Source organism: Jaculus jaculus, chromosome 7 (assembly GCF_020740685.1).
Source record: "Jaculus jaculus isolate mJacJac1 chromosome 7, mJacJac1.mat.Y.cur, whole genome shotgun sequence".
NCBI lineage: Eukaryota > Metazoa > Chordata > Mammalia > Rodentia > Dipodidae > Jaculus > Jaculus jaculus.
Genome location: NC_059108.1, coordinates 4,301,315 through 4,321,378, shown reverse-complemented (window position 1 = coordinate 4,321,378; position 20,064 = coordinate 4,301,315). Strand labels below are relative to the sequence as shown.

Below are 20,064 nucleotides of genomic sequence, written 5' to 3'. Positions count from 1 at the left end.
CTGTATCTCAAACACCAGGACCTGCCAGCAGCCTTGGCTGAGAAAGGCACGCTGCCCAGGTCCTGGGCAAGCTGCTGTCCTGGGAATCCCCGCTGCCCCCAGCACCTGCATCGGCCGACCCGGCCCACCCCTGGAAGTCACAGGAGCTAAAAAGCCTTACCTTAGCAGCCTCCTGAGCCACCTTCACCAGCATGAAGAACTCGTTCTGGATCCCGGGATGACACACCTTCTCAAGCACACTTTCTTGGGCTTGGGCAAGCATCATTTTGACCAGAACGCTGAGCATGGCGGGGCTCATGTCGTAGCTCGGAGTGTGAGTGAAGGTCTCTTTCAGGTAGTTTAAAACACCTAAAATCATAAATTTTTGCTGAATTGGAGTTAGAGATCAAACTTACTTTATCATGCTGCTACAGGGAATGACAGAAGCAAAAACATACACATGTAAATAAATACAACGGGGGCTGGAGTTGCTGCTCGGAGGTAAAGCACAAACACCGTGCGTAAGACCCTGAGTTTGAATCCCAACTCTGAAAAAAGTTATATGTATGTGTGTGGAGATATATATATATATATATATATATATATATATCTCCACACACACACAACTTTTTTACTTGTACTTTATTACTTGTATACTCATAGTCAAAGCGGCATTAGCCACAACATGTGTGGACACACTCTGAATGCCCACTGATAGGTTAACAGTGGTATACTTTCAGCCTTAAAAAGAAATGAGAGGGGGCTGGAGAGATGGCTTAGTGGTTAAGGTATGTGCCTGCGAAGCCTAAGGACCCAGGTTCAATTCTCCAAGTCCCATGTAAGCCAGATGCACATGGTGTCACATGCGACTGGAGTCCGTTTGCAGTGGGTGGAGGCCCTGGTGTGCCCATTCTCTCACTCTCTCTCTCTGTCTCTAATAAGTAAATAAAAATAAAATCTTTTTTTTAAAAAAGAAAGAAAGAACAGGGCTGGGGAAATGGCTTAATGGTTAAGGTGTTTGCCTGTGAAGCATAAGGACCCTGGTTCAGTTCCCCAGGACCCACGTAAACCAGGTGCACAGGGGGGCGCATGCGTCAGGAATTTGTTTGCAGTGGGTGGAGGCCTTGGTGCGCCCATTCTCTCCCTCTCCCTCTGTCTCTTCCTCTCTCAACTAAATAAATAAATAAGAGAGAAAGAAAGAAAGAAGACACTAGGGGTACAGCACAGCAGCAGAGTGTGTGCTTGGCATGCGCAAGGCCCCAGGTTTGACCCCCCCCAGCATCATGCATGAGAAGGCGTGACACAGTGACACACACAGCAACATGAATGGAAACATGATGCTGTGTAAAATCAGTAAGTCAAATGAATCTGACACAATGCCATTTACTGAGGTACCTGGAACAGTAGTCAAAGGCAGAGATAAACAGCAGAATAGAAGCTACTACTTGCTGTGGGAAGGAGGAGAGGGGATGTTACTACTTAGTATACACATAGACATATAGACATATAGGGTGTCACGGCATATGCCAATCATCCCAGCACTCAGGAGGGTGAGGCAGGAGGCCAGCCTGAGCTAAACAGACTCTATTTACATGTGCATACATGCATAGCCTGTCAGCCCAGGTTCAATACCCCAAAACCCACATAAAGCCAGATGGACGCAGCGATACCTATATGTGTTTGCAATGGCATGGGACATGCGTCTGGAGTTCCTTTGCAGTGGTAAGAGGTTCTGTTGTGTCCATACTCACTCTCTTAAATAAATAAAAATATTTTAAAAACTTAAAAAAATATAGTGTTAACAGCACATTTCATGATATGTGTACCTTACCTCAGTGGTTAAAGCACTGGCTTTACAAAGACTAATGATCTGCGTTCAAGTTGCCAGTACCCAAAGAAAGCCATATGCACAGTGGTACACAGATCTGGAGTTCATTTGAAGAGGCAGGAGGCCCTGGGGCACCCATTCATATTCTCTCTCTCCTCACAAATAAATGTTTTAAAAAAATAAATTGGATTCTGTTCTAAAATATTTATACATGCTTTGAGCAAGAAAACTGCCTGGCCTCTCTCTGTTCCTGCCTCACGAGACTGGGCATGGGGTGGGGAAAGATGGAGAGAGTGGGCTGAGTGAATGCGGGGCTCCCAAGAGATGTGCTCACCCATGAGACCTGCGCCATTCACGAACACAAGCCTCTTCCCAGCCCACTACAACGGGCATGTCCAGCCAGGGCCCTCCACTCCCTTTCTTTTCTTTTTCCAATATATATTTTATTTATTTATTTATTTGAGAGAGAGAGAGAGAGGGTCTCCAGCCCCCTGCAAACGAACTCCAGAGGCATGAGCCCCCTTGTGTGTCTGACTTACGTGGGTTCTGGAGAGTCGAACCAGGATCCTTTGGCTTTGCAGGCAAGTGCCTTAACCGCTAAGCCATCTCTCCAGCCCCCTGGGCTCCCTTCCGATACTTCAAAACATCAATTGTGATGAGTACTGAGGGACAATCAGTGTGGAGGAGAAAAGGATTTGCCTCGAGCATCCCACCCAACTGGTTCCTCTGGTTCTGCTGCCCCGAAAAGGGGTATCATCCACTCCAGGCTGCCCGTTCCCCTCCCCCGGCCCCACGCTTCACTCTGTGTGCTTCTGCAGCCTGCTCAAGACTCCTCAGAAGCAAGCCACTGTACCACTAGCTTGAAATCCAAGCACTCAGAAGACCAAGGCATGGAGACAGAGAGTTCAAGGCAAGCAAGACCCTGCCTCAAAAGATTCCCTGGGAGGCAGGAGGATCACGAACTTGAGGCCAGCCAGGGAAACACAGAGTTCAAGGCCTGCCTAGGCCACACAAGAAGACACCGTTTCAAAGTGGCGGCAGTTTGGAGAGCCACACTGAGGTCTCCACACCGAGTCGCCATTGTTACCCACCATCCGCACGCTGAGGGTGCCACTGCGCGAAATGTTAACCCTGGAGACACACAAACACACGTCTCTTTACCCCAGATAGGGCACAGACCACAGACCAAGCAGGACTGCACCAAAACCAACTCTGGGGAATGAGTTTACTGGGGAGACTTACAGAGCATGGGCGAGGGGTGGCTGACAGGAGCATGGCGGACCCCAAGGGGCAGCTGCATTACCGAGAGAGCCCACCGGAGTGTAAGTGACTACTCTCAGGGGTGCGTTCCGGAGCACACCACAGGACCTGCAGGCGCTTGGCCTGGTCAGCCTCGCCCACTGCTTCCATGGCCTTGGGGAGGGGTCTTGTGACCTTCAAAAGTCTCAGCTTTCCCGGGCTGCTTTGCCTCCTGAGTTCTCCTCAGAGAGGCAATGTTTCCATTAGGAAGAGAGAGCTCACAACAGCCCCGGGCGAAGGCCGGTGAAGACCAGCAACGCAGACCCCTCAGATTCTGCTGCCGGCCGGGCCTGCCTCCCCCCGAGTTCTGCGCACCCCAGCCCCTTACAGGATGGTGCTAAGCTGCGTTTCTCCTCCAACCCGCATCTGCTTCACCCCACAATGAGCTGCGGGCTGACAAAGTTAAAGTGGTAACAACAAGTTGGGCATGGCGGCTTGTCACCTCAGCCCTCAGGAAGCTGAGGCAGGAGGACGTCAAGTCTGACTCCAACCCTGGGCTACACAGCAAGTTCAAGGCCAGCCTGGGCTACACGTAGAGAGGCTCTGTCCAAAACAACTAATGGCTTAGCGTGACAGAGCGCTTGTCCAGCACGTGTGCAGGGCCCTGCGCTCCATCCCCAACACGACCAAAGGAAAAGGCAGGGGAGGAGGGGCAGACAGGAACACCTGAAAACCTCTAAAGGTACCCTGATACAGGTACATGTCACTTGAGAAGGCTAACCGCACTGACCTCAGGCTGGCAAATGTGACCAGAAGCATGGGCACAGTGACCTTTACCTGAGGCGTTTTTGTTGTCATACTTTTGTTTGTTTGTTTTGTTTTCTGAGGTAGGGTCTCGCTCTAGCCCAGACTGACCTGGAATTCACTGTGTAGTCTCAGGCTGCCCTCGAACTCACAGCAATCCTCCTACCTCTGCCTCCCGAGCACCGGGATTCAAGGCGTGCGCCACCATGCCCGGCTGCCTAAGGTTTTATTTGCTCCAGTTGCAGTTACCTTTGGGCAATTACATGGAGAATTCCGGGAATAAACAATTCATAACTTTTACAACAGCATATTGTTGCAATTGTTCTATTTTATCGTTAACTACTATTTGTTAATCTCTTACTGGGCTGGTTTATAAATTAAACTTTATCATAGGCATGTACACATGCAGGATTGCTCCTCTCAGCCTCCCTCCCACCCCCTCTGCCTACTGGGATCAAGCCCAGGTCCTAACACCTGCTACCCAAGCGTTCTACACTAAGCTGCGTCCTTAGCCCTTCGCTGTTGGGCCTTAGGCAGGCATTCAGGGCCAAGCATGGGTCTGTAGAGGATTCAAGCGAGAATCTCTTTAGCTGGGCCCCCGAGCCATCTGCCGGGGTCAAGGGCAGAATGGCAGCCTGGCAGACACATACCTGCAGCTCTCTGGAAGGCATCCATGGCGTTCTCCAGGCCAGCCTGCGTCTGCCGGTTGCACCGGGTCCCGATCTGGGTGTAGAGGGCCCCGATGTTGAAGAGAATGCTGGCTTTCTCCAGCGACAGGTTCTGCTGGCTGACCGGAACCCCAGTGAAGGAGTCGTACCTATTTACAACAAACATGTGCTGAGAACACCACTTGTGTCTGGGGGTGCACATGGACAAATTTCACTTCTGGAACCAAATTTAAAGAGGCCTATGTCCAGACGTGGCAGCGCTCGTCTTTAATCCCAGCACTCAGGAGGCAGAGGAGTGCCATGAGTTTCAGGCCATTCTGAGACTGCATAGTAAATTCCAGGTCAGCCTGAGCCAGAGCAAGTCCCTACCTTGAGAAAACAAACAAACAAAAATACACCAAAACTCAGACAAAACAAAAGTTTATGAGCTGAGCATTGCGGTGCACACCTTTAATCCCAGCATTTGGGAGGCAGAGGTAGGAAGATCACCATGAGTTTGAGGCCATCCTGAGGTTACATAGTGAATTCCAGGTCAGTCTGAACTAGAACAACCCTACCTTGGGGGGGGGGGGATGTTTATGAGCTGGGCATGGTGATGCATACCTTTAATACCAGCATGTGGGAGGCAGAGGTAGGAGGATCGTTGTGAGTTCAAGGCCACCCTGAGATAACAAAGTGAATTCTAGGTCAACCTGGGCTTCAGTGAGACCCTACCTCAAAAAACAAAAATAATAAACAAGAACAGTCTATGTTTTTCTGCCTTTGCAATTGGAATAAGGCACAATCCACGCAGCAGACAGCCAGATCCCCTCTGGGATAAAAATCTTGCATCTCAAAATAAACAAATAAACAAACAAAATAAAAATAAGGAAAAGAAAAAAAAGAAATGTAAACAAAAGAATTTTCCTTCTCTTTAGTTTTACTTGAGAACCCTGCTGTTTTCCAAAGGACAAAATGCCCGTGCGTGCACACACAGCCTCCTCGGTTATTCATTTGTTCCAATACACAAGCCACAGTAGGCTACAGTGTCCTCCCCTGGGTCTCTGCATAAACCAACACCCATTTATGGGTCGTTCCCAACACCTGGAGCCGACTACACTGCGTAAGTGCCTGTCAAGGGGGACTGCCCCACAGAAGATCTGAAGTGACAGAGCTGAGGCTGTGAGCCGGGAAAGGCCCTGCAAGGCCTCGGGCACCTACCAGGTGAATAAGAGCCCCATCTGCCGGGTGGGTGGGCAGAACCTGCTCTCCACAAAGCCCAGCTGGACGAAGTAAGACATGAGCAGCTCCACCCCAGCCTCATCTCGGCTAGGGGTCCGACAAGCCTGAAAGAAAGACACGCCCAGAGGGGTGAACAGGTGAGGAGGACAGGGCCCCGTCACTCTTTCTGGGGCGTGTGAGCCTGAGGAGGTGGAAAGGGCTGGATGAAGATGCAGCCGGGAATGCTGGGATCCAGCCCCAGGCCTGACAGTGGACAAGCCTGTCCCTCCACAGCTGTCCTGAGCTGCAAGTGCAGCTGGTGACGCTGGCAGGCCCACCCTGCCACCCCCAAGTGTCCTGGATTCTCTAAGGCTGCCAACCCCTCCCTGGTTCTGCGCAGCACTCACCTGCCTCAGGTCCATAAGGTCCGCGATTTCGTCCTCGTACAGACAGCTGTCCTCACTGTAATGTTCCAGGATAAAGTCCTGTGATGACACAAGTGATCCCCCATGTTACACAGTGCACACTCAGCATGGGCAAGGTCCCAGTTTCCGTTACAGCACAAGAAAAATACAAGGATTTTAAACCGTAATTCTAGCCAGGGAGGGTAGAAGGGTGACACAAGTTTTCGAGCTACGTGGTGAATTCCAGACCAGCCTGAGAGTTACTGTAAGACCCTGTTGTGGTGTTCCTCAGTCCTCGGGAGCACTCAGGAGGCTGAAGTTGAGCATTCAAGACCAGCTTAGGTTGGAGTGAGTTCCAAGTCAGCCTGAGCTACAGTGAGACCCTGCCTCAAAAACAAGAATATTTAAAAGCCCATGAAATTATATATATGCCAATTCTATCAATTTTAAATTTTTTTAATTTATTTATTTATTTGAGAGGGAGAGAGAAAGAGCGGGGTGGGGGTGGGGGGGAACCGAATGGGCGCACCAGGAACTCCAGCCACTGCAAACAAACCCCAGGTGCATGTGCCCCACGTTCATCTGGTTTACGTGGGTCCTGAGGAATCAAACCAGTGTCCTTTGGCTTTGCAGGCAAGTGCCTTAACCACTAAGCCATCTCTCCAGCCCACAATTCTATCAATTTTTTAAAAGCTACGCAGGGTTGCGCACACAGTGGTTTGTCAGTTGGAAGAGTTATTTTGTAGTTTTGTTTATATAGATTTTTGGATGGCGCATCTGCTGCTTTTGAAAAAAAAAAAAAAAAGCTTCTTTTGGGGGGGGGCGGTTTGAAGCAGGGTCTCATGTAGCCCAGGCCAGCCTTGAATTTCTTGGACCTCCTTCCTCCACCTCCTGTGCTGAGATTACAGGCATATCCTGCCAAACAGACTAGGCAGTGCTGGAGATGGAACTCAAGGCTCTGCGCATGTTACCGAGTGCTCTACCTACTGAACCATACTGTTAGCTCTTGAAATGATTTACTTATAAAACACGTCTTTCGCGGGGCCTGGTGGCACATGCCTTTAATCCCAGCACTCGGGAGGAAACAGTAGGAGGATCGCCGTGAGTTCAAAGCCACCCTGAGACTCTATAGTGAATTCCAGGTCAGCCTGGGCAGCACAACCCTACCTCAAAAAGACTAAAAAACCCAATCTTTGTAAACTGGGTGTGGTGGTGCACACATGGAAACCCAGCACTTGGGAAGCAGAGGAAGGAGATAAGAAGTTCAAGGTCATACTTGGCTCCGTGGAGTTTGAGGCTTGCTTATCAAGGAGACTCCTAACTGGATCCACCACAACCTGGCCTCTGATGACTGCTCAAGTTCAGTCCAGCAAGCATCGAGGGGCACCTGGGCAAGAGCCATGTACAAGCACTGTTCAAAGACCCTTCCCTTTCAGGGGGTTCATACTGACACGAGGGGGAGATGAACCCCAGCAACGTGCATAATGAACAGTACTTACAAGCTGAGTGAGCATTCACTATCCAAAAACGCTTGAGACTGTTAAGTGTTTTTGATTTCAGCTTTGAATATATCTGCATATACATAATATGGAATTTGGGAACTCAAGTCTAAACATGAAATTCATTTATGTTTTCTATACATCTTGTACACATAGCCTGAAGGTGATCTTAAATGGTATTCTTAAGTGATTGGTGCAGGAAGTTTCACAGTATGGCATTTTCTGTTTGCTATGCCATGGCTCAAAAGGTGGGGAATTTGAAACATTTCAAACTTTCAGGTTAGCGATGGTCAACCTCTATCCGAAGATAGTAAGAATTATGGGGGCAGAGAGGACAGAATACATAAGGGGCCAGGGGCATGTTACTGCACAGCATTCTCTGTTAACTGCTGCCTCCGGTTTTGGTTGTTCTTTTTCATTGTTTGCTTGTTTTTAAATGCTGGGTGTGGTGATTCACCCTTATTATTTATTTATTTATTTATGTGAGAGAGAGAGAAAAGGAAAGAGACAGAGAGAGGGAGGGAATGGGTACTCCCAGGCCTCTAGCCGCTGCAAACAAACTCCAGGTGCATGTGCCCCCGCCACCACCACCGTATATCTGCCTTATGTGTGTGGGTCCTGGGGAATCGAACCTGAGTCCTTTGGCTTTGCAGGCAAGTGCCTTAACCGCTAAGCCATCTCTCCAGCCCCTGTTGTTTTGAGACAGGGTCTTATTATATTGCCCAGGCATGTCTCAAACTGCCATGCTCAAGCATCTCTAAATGGTTACCATATGTTGTTGTGTTAGTAGTGACATTCACTGGAGTGAGGATGGTCTGAATGACAGTGATGTGGGACCCCCACATCATCCCTAGGAGCAGGGACACCTGGCTACCATTCCTCCAGGAGATGCTGAAGGACAGAACCAGTTCCCTCACACAGCAACATGTCCTGACAATGTTGTAGACATGGCCAGTACTTTAACAAGAGAGAAGTGAGACTTAAGGTCAAGAAGTTCGAAGAGGAACCTTATGTTCATTTCACAAAAGTAAAAGGATGGTGGCAGAATTCTAAGTGTATCCCTGATGTTCTTGAAACGTGGTCTCACTGTGCAGCCCAGACTGGCCTCAAACTCATAAGGCCCCTGCTTCACCTCTTACGTGTAGGTTTGCAGGCATGCACGACCACATCCAGTTATTTCTGACTTGGAATATTTAGTAAAGAAGGGCTGCCTGAATGTCCTCAGTGAGAAAGAAACCATCTATTTGAAATACACTATGAAGACCAGGGATAAAGCAAGGATTTCCACCACTGCTGCTGTCTCCACGACATTAATTCTGAACACTCTTTACTCAACAAACCAACAACAAAAGATAAACATTCAATAGGTACGCACAAAATTCTCTCAGAAAAACAACTGTTTATAAAACCCAGCACTCAGGAGGCAGAGGTAGGAGGATCACTATGAGTTCAAGGCCACCCTGAGACTACATAGTGAATTCCAGGTCAGCCTGGACTCCAGTGAAACCCTACCTCGAAAAAACAAAAAAGGAAAAAAGAAAAGAATTTAGGGCTGGAGAGGTGACTCAGCAGTTAAAGGAACCTGCTTGCAAAGCCTGACGGCCTGGAATCCACCTAAATACCAGGTAAACAAAGTAAGGCACGCATCTGGAGCTTGTCTGTGGGGACAGGAGGCCATGCTGTGCCCATTCCCCCTCTCTCTTTATCTGTCTGCTTGCAAATAAATAATTTTTTAAAAACTTAATAAAGTAGCCAAAAAGTTAATATATGAAAGACAACAATGAGAGGCTGGCCAGATGGCTCAGTCAGTAAAGCACTCACAGCCAAGCAGGGGGACCTGAGGTGGCAGAATCTGGGGCTGAGGGTGCACACTACATAGGGGTCCCTGGAGACCACTGGCTCTTTCTTGAGCTGCTGGGCTCCAGATTCCATGGGAGACAGGCAAACAGCAACTGAGGAAGACATCCACCCTTGACCTCGGGCCTGGCCTCGCATACAACCATGCTGCCACGGGCATGCCACACACACACACACACACACACACACACACACACACACACACGGGGGGGGGGCGGGAGGCTTGAGGAAACATGGAAGCAAAACTGTGGGGCAGTGGGGTGTGGTGACCTCCACTTGGTAGTCTGAGATAGGAGGATCTTGAATTCAAGGCCAACCTAGCTACATGAATACCTTGCCTCCCAAAAATAAATGCATGCATGCGAAGATGCTGGACTTTCACTTTCCTAGTATAAGACATTCACTCTGGTGCATCCGAGAATACATGCTCCCAATTAGGGAACAAGTCCACCAAACCGCTTGTGTCTGTGTCTCTCAGGCACAAACATGGAAGGGAAAAACAGAAAGTCCCCTGAAATGTTCTCATTTCTGCATGACTACACTCACGATGTTTTGGGCTAAAATGACGTGGTTGGAAACCTCACTTAGACATGCTCACAACATGGGATCTTTTCCCACTTGCTTTAATGTGGGATTTGGCATGTAACTTATACGGATCTTTACAGATGCCATAAAATTCCCAAGTTTCTCCACCCCTCTCCTTTAAGATGCCTGTACTGAGCTCTGGCACTAAGCCAAATCTTAAGAAACATAGAACAGAAATTCTACAAATTCATGGACCATCACTGAGTCCCAGAGAGCAGTGACAAGTCACATCTAAGAATTCACACAGCCTGCAGAAAGTGGCTGTTTTCCTCCCAAAGAATCAACTTGCTGGTGATCCTGAGTCCTGAAATGCTATGCCTGCCTTTCTCCAGCTTCAACAGGGGACCCCCTTTCACAGGGCCTGCAGCCTGGGCTTAAATAAGGGAGCACTCAAGAAGGCCCTGGGCAGAGGGCTTATTTCTGTCAATCTCTGAAATCAGAGGCCCAGTGTAGATGTTTTCACAGTATTAGCCAATTGCTCTTAAAATATATTTATTTCATTTACAGTGGAGTGCCTATATACTCAGTTATTCTTTCTCTCCTTGAAAAAAATCAATAAAAATATTTTTTCTTTAGAATATGCATGTGCCACTTTGCATATTTAGCTTTACGTGGATATTGGGGAATCAGACCTAGGCCACCAGGCTTTGCAAGCAACCTTTAACCACTGAACCATCTCTCCATCCAAGTTGCTCTTAAAAACACAAAATTATAAACCCGGTGTGGTGGCGCACGCCTTTAATCCCAGCACTCAGGAGGCAGAGGTAGGAGATCTCCATGAGTTCAAGGCCATCCTGAGACTACATAGTGAATTTCAGGTCAGCCTGAGCTACAGAGATGACCCTACCTTGGAAAACCAAAAATATATATATATGACCTTGAAATAGTGGCACACATAAAGACTGAGGCAAAAAGACTGACTCCTCGCCTAGCTTGGGCTACGTAGTCTCCTCTTCTCTTCCTCCCCCTTCCCCTCTCCCCAAGTAGGGTTTAATATACCTCCCCATAGGCACACAAGAAAAACTATAAACTAGGCTGGAGAGATGGCTTAGCAGTTAAGCGCTTGCCTGTGAAGCCTAAGGACCCCAGTTCGAGGCTCGGTTCCCCAGGTCCCACGTTAGCCAGATGCACAAGGGGGCGCACGCGTCTGGAGTTCGTTTGCAGAGGCTGGAAGCCCTGGCGCGCCCATTCTCTCTCTCTCCCTCTATTTGTCTTTCTCTCTGTGTCTGTCGCTCTCAAATAAATAAATAAAAAATTTTTAAAAATATAAAAAAAAAGAAAAAGTATAAACTCACCAAAGATGGGCTAAAAATGCAGATCAGTAATAGACTGCTTACACTGCAAGCACAAGATCCTAGGTTCCATTCCCAGAAAGAAGAAGGAAGGAAGGAAAAGGGCAAGGGGTGAGAAAGAGGGCTGGTGGTGGAGGTGAAGGCTAGAAGGGAAGGGAAGAAAGGGAGAGAAGGGAAAGGGGAAAAGGAAAAAAATGGAAGTTAGAAGTCAGTGAAAAGCAAGATGATGAGGAAAGAAAGTTGGATGTCACCAAAGACCAGAGAAAGCAGGTAGAAGGCGTGAATGCACAAATTCTCCCTCTTGCTGGCTGGAAAAGGTCTCAAGGCCACCCGCTAGATGTCAACCGACAACTAAACCATGAAGCCTAACGTTTTTGTGAGGGAGACACAACTTCAAAGAATGCACAATTTCTTGATTTCTATTTTAACCAATGAACCCCATGGCACACAGCTTTCAGATTTACCTTGAGGACGACTGAAAAGTCAACTTCTTTGGTTTCCTTCAGGCCAAGAGGAATCAGGGGGATGGTAAATGCTTCCCTACAAGAAACAGAACGAGGACCGTGAACACCCCCGCCCCTGCCCCCAGCAGCCCGCTCAGTTTCCCACCCTTGTCCCCCAAGCCCATCCAGCACACATGGGTCTGACTGCAGGTCCTACGAAGACAGCTCTGTTCGAATGGCCCTGGCTGGCACTCCAAGTCTCCTAGTGCCTCCATCGGGATTTACTCCTCAGTCCCAGCCTCCAGGCTGCGGGGCAGGGCTGTGCTTGGTGTGGCCACTGCTCCCCTGGGCCTCCCTCCAGTCCAAGATCCCTATCACTCTCCTCACCACAGGGCCTCAACACCCCCTACCAGTAACCCTGGGCTCAAGGCCCTCCTCCACCAGGTGTTCCTTTGCACAATCCCACCCCCACTCCGGGTGGCCACTGGGTCACCTCCTCGCACAGATCAACCAGGGGGTGCTCCCTGGGCCTACATTCCTAGGAGCAAGGCCAGCAGGAAGTGCATGGAATGCAAGCTGTGTTTTGCAAATAGGGACTTAAGCTCTTTGACTAGTAACAGGAGACCTCTGTGGGCTGTTGAACTCAACCTGGAGACAAGGCCCCTGGAATGCCGGCCAGGGTGAGTGGACAATGACTGTAAACAGAAACTGCCATGGTGGCAGTTAAAAGCAGGTGAGGCACAAGGCGGGTATGTGGCCTCCCTCAAGCCAGCCCAGAGAGCTGGACCTGGTAGAAACTGATGAAGGCAGGCTAGGCCTCACTCTTCTAGGACCCGGGACCTGTGCTCATTCAACACAGGGCTGCTGGCAAGATGTGCTCTTCCCTGAGTATGCTGAGATCCCCAACACCCGGGCACCCATGCCCAGGGTGCCACGAACATGACTTCCTGGGACCCTGGCCTCCCTGAGTTTCTTACCATATAGAGAGCATTTTTTTCTCTACCTATCTCACCGAAGGGTTGAAAGACTTACACTACCAGGAAAAAAAAAAAAATCCACTTTGAAAATTGCTGGATGAAGGGTACGCAAAGTGTCATTTGGAATCGCCACGTGTCCCTTCTCCTCTCTCCAGTGACCAGAGCGACGGTGACTGGATGGGGCTGTGCGTGCACACATCAGTGGGAACACCTACCCTTCAACACAGCCAAGGGGAGTTCAGACCCACAGCCGCCTTGCTGCCAAGTCCGGCCCAGCCTGGCCTGCTTGTCGCTCCCTTTGGACAAGCGGGAGTTTGCACCACCAGAGCAGAGGTGGCAGGTAAACGCTGCATCTTCTGTCCCGGCTGCACCTGGGTTTATGGACTGCAGTGATGGCCGCAGGGGCCGGCCAGGCTCACAGAGCCAGCAGCGCTGCACACAGGGACGGTGGTCCCGGCTCTGACCAATGCTCCAGGGGCCAAGCAGAGGATCAGACCAGGAAATGCACATTCTAAGGTGACTCAAAAGTCCCCTAGGGACTTCCTTCTGTTGTTAATGCAGGGAGCTATGTTCTGCCAGGTCCCCTGAGCTAATCCACTTTTTAAGGAGTCCCACTTAAAACACGTAAGCCCTTCCTCAGAGCATCTTGGTTATTTTGCTTTTGAGGGGGGAGTGTCATCTACTTTGTGGTACTCAGGAATGAGCCCATGGCCCTACGGTGCTGAGTAACTGCTCTGTCACTGAGCCACGCTCCCGACCCTCATGGTGGACTGTAGGCAGCCACTCTACCACTAGGCCACGTCTCTATTCTCTCCCTGGCAAATTCTTGGCAAGTGCTCTATCACTAAGCCATCTACGTAGATAGATACAGATATAAAGATCCCTTGCCCAGTGTTATTTTAACTTTGATATAGGGTCATGCTACATAGCTTGGGATGGCCTTGAGCCCTTGAACTCCCTGCCTCAGCTGCCTGAATAACTGGGATTACAGCTTCTAGTTATTTCTTCTTAAACATGAACATTACCCCTCCCCCGAGAAAAAGCTCAACTATTGTGGGCAGAATAATTTCTGGATTTTTCTAAAAGCTATACCTCCCTCAAACACTCCCTGGAGAATGCTTCCAAATGACAAATTCATCTCTCCAGTACTTAATGGGGTGCATTTTTATACCACTTTCTCGGGGAACTAGGGTGGCTCTCCTAATTTTCCATGCAGACGATCTCCATGGGAGGTAGTTCATAATTTTGTCATTCTGTCTTTCTGCTGATAGCCAGACCCTGTGCTGGGTGAGGGGCTGAGAGGGACGGTGCAGGCCGACTAGGCCCATGGGGAAGGCTGGCTCTCACGGGGAGCCACGGCAGCGCTTCTGGGAGATCGTTACTGCACAGCCACCCCCAACCACGGGAGAGATACCACCTCCCCACCTGGACCCGGAAGTGCAGCCCTCCCATAAAGTCACGTCCCAAGCGGTTCTGGCACAGCTGGCTGTGTGTTCACCACTCGGGTTCTTTTCCTACACACCCCAGAGGGTCATCCCCTAGCCCTTAAGCATGTCTACTTTCCACTTCCCCAGGGCAGGTCGCTGGGCCCTTGCCCACAGTCCCCACAGCTGGACTCTCGGTGCAGCGGCCTGGGCGCAGGCACACTCAGGGCTGGAGCGCATCTGGGTGGCGATGCCCACTCACTCTGTGCCCTGGTACACTCCCACGGAGATGTTGAGCCCCTCCAGCTCCTCCTTCAGCATCTGCAGGTCGGAGTTGACGAAGCTGAGCTCCAGGCGCACCTGCTCCCGCACCTTCTGGTTTGTGGCTACTCTGTTCAAAGAGAGAGACCGAGAAGCCAGGTGAGCAGACCCAGTCCCCACCTCTCAGGGCCGCTACAGGTGACGGCCAGATCCGATCACATAAGCTGTCTCAGAGACCCTGAGCACTGTCCCACCTTGAACCACACCCGCTGGCAAAAGGGCATGGGGTGTAGCCAGCAGCTGTGAGCTTCCAGACACGAACCCCAACAGGTCCCTGCAAAGCAGCAGTGGGTGAGGCGTGTGCGGCACAAGTGTGAAGATGTGAGGCGGCTCTGCAGGCCGACAGAAGGCCCAGGCCCGAAGGCGCAGCGCTGGGGGGGTGCAGAGACAAGGGGTCCCCGGGTTTGCTGGCTAGCTCCAGGCTCTGTGGCAGACCCTGTCCCAAAGAAAACGCCAACCTCCCGTCTCCATATGCATGTGAATACACGCATATGTGCTCCCACACATATGAATACATACACACACCAAATACATAGACATGCAAAAAAAGAAAATCTGCTCCCCTAAAAGACTATAAATTATTCTCTTAAACTGGGCATGGTGGCCAGCCGGCAACCTCAAAGTCTCAAACTCAGGAAGCAGAGGATCAGAAGTTCTATCCATGGCTATAAGGCAACACTTCCTCCAAAGTGAAACACCCACCCTCCACTTAAAGAAGGAGGGAGGGGGAGGGAGGCAGGCAGGACAGGAGGAAGGGAGGCTTAGGAGATACATGAGGTAAACAAGTATAGGAAAGCTGAAACTTAAAAGGTCACAAGAAGCGAGGCGTGGTAGCGCATGCCTTTAATACCAGCAGTCCTGCCCAGCACTCAGGCAGAGGTAGGAGGATCACCGTGAGTTCAAGGCCACCCTGAGAATACATAGTTAATTCTAGGTCAGCCTGGACCACAGTGAGACCCTACCTCAAAAAACAATAAAATAAAATAAAATAAAAATTTACTGACAGGCTAAAGAGATGGCTCAGTGGTTAAGACACTTCCTGCAAAGCCTAAAAATCCTGGTTCAATTCCCCAGTACCCATATAAAGCCAGATGCGCAAAGTAGTACATGCATCTGGAGTTCACTTGCAGTGGCTGGAAGACTTGGCACACCCACTCTCTCTGACTGTCTTCTCTTTCTCTCTGCTTGCAAATAAATAAAATATTTAAATTAAAAAAAAAAAAGTCTTATTGCCAAGCCAAGGAACAATGAAGTTTAGCATGAGGAAAGACAGTGGAATAGGTGGACAGTGAAGTCAGGCCCCTACAGTTAAGGTCAACTGATTGGACAAAACATGCTAAGACTGTTTGGTGGTGGTAGGAATTACTCTTTTCAATAAATGCTGCTGAAGCAACTGGACATGGTGGGGGGGGGGGGGTGATAAGGATCCCCAAGGCTACCTCAGGCCCAGTGATTGGCTAACAGGACTCAAAGGGCTTGGGGCCTTGATCCATCCAGCACAAGGACCCAAAGCACACGGTCGGCGAAGGGGAGGAAGGTGTGTGAAGCCTGAAGGAGGCAGGCACAGGCTGCCAGTCCTCTCCCCGGGGAGTCACACAGACGTGCTTGATGCCTCCAGCAATGAGTTGTGGACACATGTATGACGTGTCACTCGCCAGGGAAGTGCATTAGAAATGCTTTGTCCACAACTTTCACCAAGGGCTCATAAGGAGTACCTTGGCCTAGCAAAATTACCGAGTTTCCTGAAGGCAGAGGGGTGCAAGAGGCTGACAGAAACCAGATGGCATATTCACTGAGGCACTCCTGTCACCTGAGAGGCAGGAGCCCTCCTAACATGGCAAGTTTTCAGATAACAGCCCAGGGCCAGTTTTACAAGCAGGCCTTTTAGGCTATCTGTGAGGATATCTGCACCTATCTCTAAGGATAACAGAGCCAGGCAAGGTGGCACAAGCCTGAAATCCCAGCTCTGCAGGAGGATGACAAGTTTGAGGCCAATCTGGGGTACATATAAGGGTAACAGCCTCAGGGATACAATGTGAAATTGTTTCTGTATAATGACAGGAAAAAAAAAATTAACGACAAGATAAATTTCATACCATGCCCAAACACTGTTAAGACAAAATCACTTGAAGACCACCATGTTTCACCTCTGAAAATTTCTGGAAGAAAACACGGGGGCTGGGGGCTGGGGAGAGGGCTTGCTGGATGAGGTGCTTACTACACCAGTGTCAGAAGTAAGTTCAGAACCCACATAAAGCCAGACACAGATGTATTCCAGGAAAGACACCACCCTGGAATGCAAGAGGGGTGAGCAAGGGGGAGGGGAACGGTAGAATAAAACTTGTACGTCCAGCTGGGCGCGGTGGCACAGACCTTTAATCCCAACGGAGGTAGGAGGATCGCTGCGAGTTTGAGGCCAGCCTGGGAATAGAGTGAATTCCAGGTCAGCCTAGGCTAAAGTGAGACCCTACCTCAAAAAAATAAAAAAAAATAAAAAATGTAAATCCAGACACCAGAGGCAGCGGACCATGGCCACTGCCTGAGGCTCAGTGCATCCTACACTCCTGGAGGTTTTACTTATTTTACGTATTTTCCACTTCTGCTTCCTCACAGCTACAAATCCCTTTGCTAAAATAAACCTCAGGTGCTTGCCTGCTTCACCTGTGCCCTGGTGTGACTCCCCAGCCGAATGGCTGCTCTGGCTGTGATCCGAAGGCACAGCAGCTCAGACCCCGCAGGCTAGGGACTAAGTCCCACAAACCTGTCTCCTCTCCAGACAGCAGTCACAAGTTCCACAGATGGAACCTGAACCTTTCTATTTATTTATTTAGTTTTGAGGTAGGGGCTCACTCTAGCCCAGGCTGACCTGGAATTCACTGTGTACTCTCTGGGTGGCCAAGAACTCATGGGCGATCCCCGTACCTCTCGAGCGCTGGGATTAAAGGTGTGCAGCCACCACGCCCGGGAGCACCTGAACCTTCTAACTGACCACCCAGAAGAAGCCTGCGGTCCCTACAGCTCAGCTCTGCTAACCCACTGTAATGATATAGAACTCAGGAGGACAACTGCACTCAGGACCAGCCCAATGGCGAGGTGCCAGAGGGAGGCACGGGGAGCCTTGGGCGACCTCTCCTGGCAGCCTGCCTCTCGGTACCTAAGTGTTCACTAGCTCTGAAGGTTCCTGCACCCCATCATGTAGGGGTACTTATGAAGTTTTCATTATATAGCCGTGACTGATTAAATCACTGGCTTGTAATGACTGGCCTCAGTCTCAAGGCTCCCTCCCTGAGCTGAACATGGTGGTGCAGGCCTGTAATGCCAGTTTACTTGAGAGGCTGAGGCAGGAGGAAACTTAATAAAACTTTATCTCAGGGGGGCTGGAGAAATGGCTTAATGGTTAAGGTGCTTGCCTGCAAGGCCAAAGGACCCAGGTTCCATTCCCCAGGACCCACGTCATGCCAGATGCACAAGGGGGCGCAAGTGGAGTTCGCCTCCAGGGGCTGGAGGCCCTGGCATGCTCTTTCTCTATCTGCCTAAGTCCTGTGTGGCCAACTGGTTGAGGAAGGAGGTCTGTTCCCAGCCCATCTCTCAGCGTGAGAGCGGGTGCCAACCCCAAAGGCCATGGAGTGTTTCGCATACCCCACTGCACAGCCGCAGGCTTGATACAAGCAAGCAGGACGCTCTCATTACAGCCGACGCAGCTCCAGGGATCCCTGACTTGGGATTCCGGGACCCTTGTTCACCACGTGGACCAGAGGCTTGTGCGGCTTGTTCACGAGGCTGTCAGTGTGTTGCTTTTTCTACCCTACACTGGTTGCCAATATTTAAAAGTTCAACAATTCAAAGAGTTGTAAAGGGGCCTGGGAGATGGCTCAGTGGTTAAGGTGCTTGCCTGCAAAGTCTGATAGCCTGGGTTTGATTCCCCTGTACCCACATAATGCCAGATACACAAAGTGACACATGAACCTGTAGTTCATTTGCAATGGCAAGGGGACCTGGTATGTCCATATTCATTCTCGTTTTCTGTCTCTGTCCCTTGAAAATAAAAATGATTTCAAAAAGTTATAAACCAGGTGTGGGGGCGCATGCCTTTAATCCCAGCACTTGGGAAGCAAAGGTAGGAGGATTGCCATGAGTTTGAGGCCACCCTGAGACTACAGAATGAATTCCTGGTCAGCCTGGGCTAGAGTGAGACCCTACCTTGGAAAATGAAAAAAAAACAAAAAAACAAAAAAACAAAACCTGATAGGGTTGGAGAGATGACTTAGCAGTTAAGGTGTTTGCCTGCAAAGCCTAAGGACTCAGGTTCAATTTCCTAGGACCCATAAAGGCCAGATGCATAAGGTGGCACACGCATCTGAAATCCATTTGCAGTGGCTGGAGGACCTGGAGCGCCTGTATTTTTTTCTCTCTCTGATAGAAAAGGGAGGGAGGAAGGCAGGCAGGCAGGCAAGAGAGAGATAGATCTAGTTTCTCTCCTAGAAGGAAAAAATAAACCAAACACACACACACACACACACACACACACACACCCAAAAAAAAAAGAAGATCTGGCTCCCCGGGCCCCGTCCTCCATCCATAATGCAGCTGCCACTCCAGAGGGAGCACGCACTGAGCACTGGCCGTGTCCCCAGCAATCCCTGTCACTCAGAGCACAGAGGCCGGCCGCACGGCTCGCTGGCAAGCATACAGATCATGCGAGTCACAAAGGGGGCGCCGGATCTGGCACCAGTTCCCGTGGGAGAAGACAGCCACCTGCTCTAGGCTGGAGAACTAGGCGTTACAACTGAACTGAGTGGCGACTCACGTTAAGCCGCACAAAGACCATTCCAGAGAAACATCTATTTCCACTTCGTTTTTTCCACAAGGGAAGGAAGGAGTTAGAAGAGAGAATATTCTCTGTGCATGGCCCAAAAAGGCACCTTTGAAAACATGGCTATCTTCCCAGTCAAGCTCCAGGAAGTTCATGGACTCACGGCTGATAGGGATCAGGGAAGGAGACACAAGGAGACTTCAAGGGACACAAGCCCTGCCTGCCCAGAGCATCTGCTTAGCCACCATACCCCTTTCACCTGCAGAGTAATTTCTGAGACCCTCACTTCCAAGCCTGTGTTTTCCCAAAAGCCCTCCTGCCCACATTCCAACTGATCTACCTTCTCTAGGAGCCACAAACCGAGCACCCAGAAATCAGAAAGGGGAACAGGCAGGCCCGAGGTGTGACAGAAATTACCCTTCGCCAGGAGAGACAGTCAAGTAACTGGTCACCCAGGGACACCGTGGGCCAGAGCAAGGCTTGGCCCAAGAACCTATCTGATTTCAGGAAGCTGTCAGATTAATAAATACCTCCAGGGTCTCCTCTGACAACTCTCTCCAGTGGGGCACTCTGAAGCCAGCGGGTTGCTAGGAGAATCATTAACAACCCCACCCACCCCCACCCAGCTCCTCCACGGTTAACTTGACAGTAGCTCCACCAAGCCAGGTGTGGGCAGCTTGCGAAAGGCCACTCGCCGGTGCGGTCAACAGTAAGGCTTATGGGAGTCTCGT

At 50.1% G+C, this 20,064-nt stretch overlaps 1 protein-coding gene across 3 annotated transcripts in view; it reads right to left on the bottom strand.

The window, feature by feature from the left end:
• Positions 1-20,064, bottom strand: part of Rhpn2 (rhophilin Rho GTPase binding protein 2) — a 59,870-nt gene that overhangs the window by 18,964 nt on the left and 20,842 nt on the right. For all 3 annotated transcript variants that reach the window (XM_045155627.1, XM_045155625.1, XM_045155626.1), the window contains exons 3-8: positions 14,462-14,590; positions 11,820-11,895; positions 6,126-6,203; positions 5,719-5,843; positions 4,501-4,667; positions 161-348 (exon numbers count right to left, since the gene is read on the bottom strand). In XM_045155627.1, coding sequence (XP_045011562.1) covers positions 161-348; positions 4,501-4,667; positions 5,719-5,843; positions 6,126-6,203; positions 11,820-11,895; positions 14,462-14,590 — 763 coding nt within the window. The remainder of the gene's footprint in view (positions 1-160; positions 349-4,500; positions 4,668-5,718; positions 5,844-6,125; positions 6,204-11,819; positions 11,896-14,461; positions 14,591-20,064) is intronic.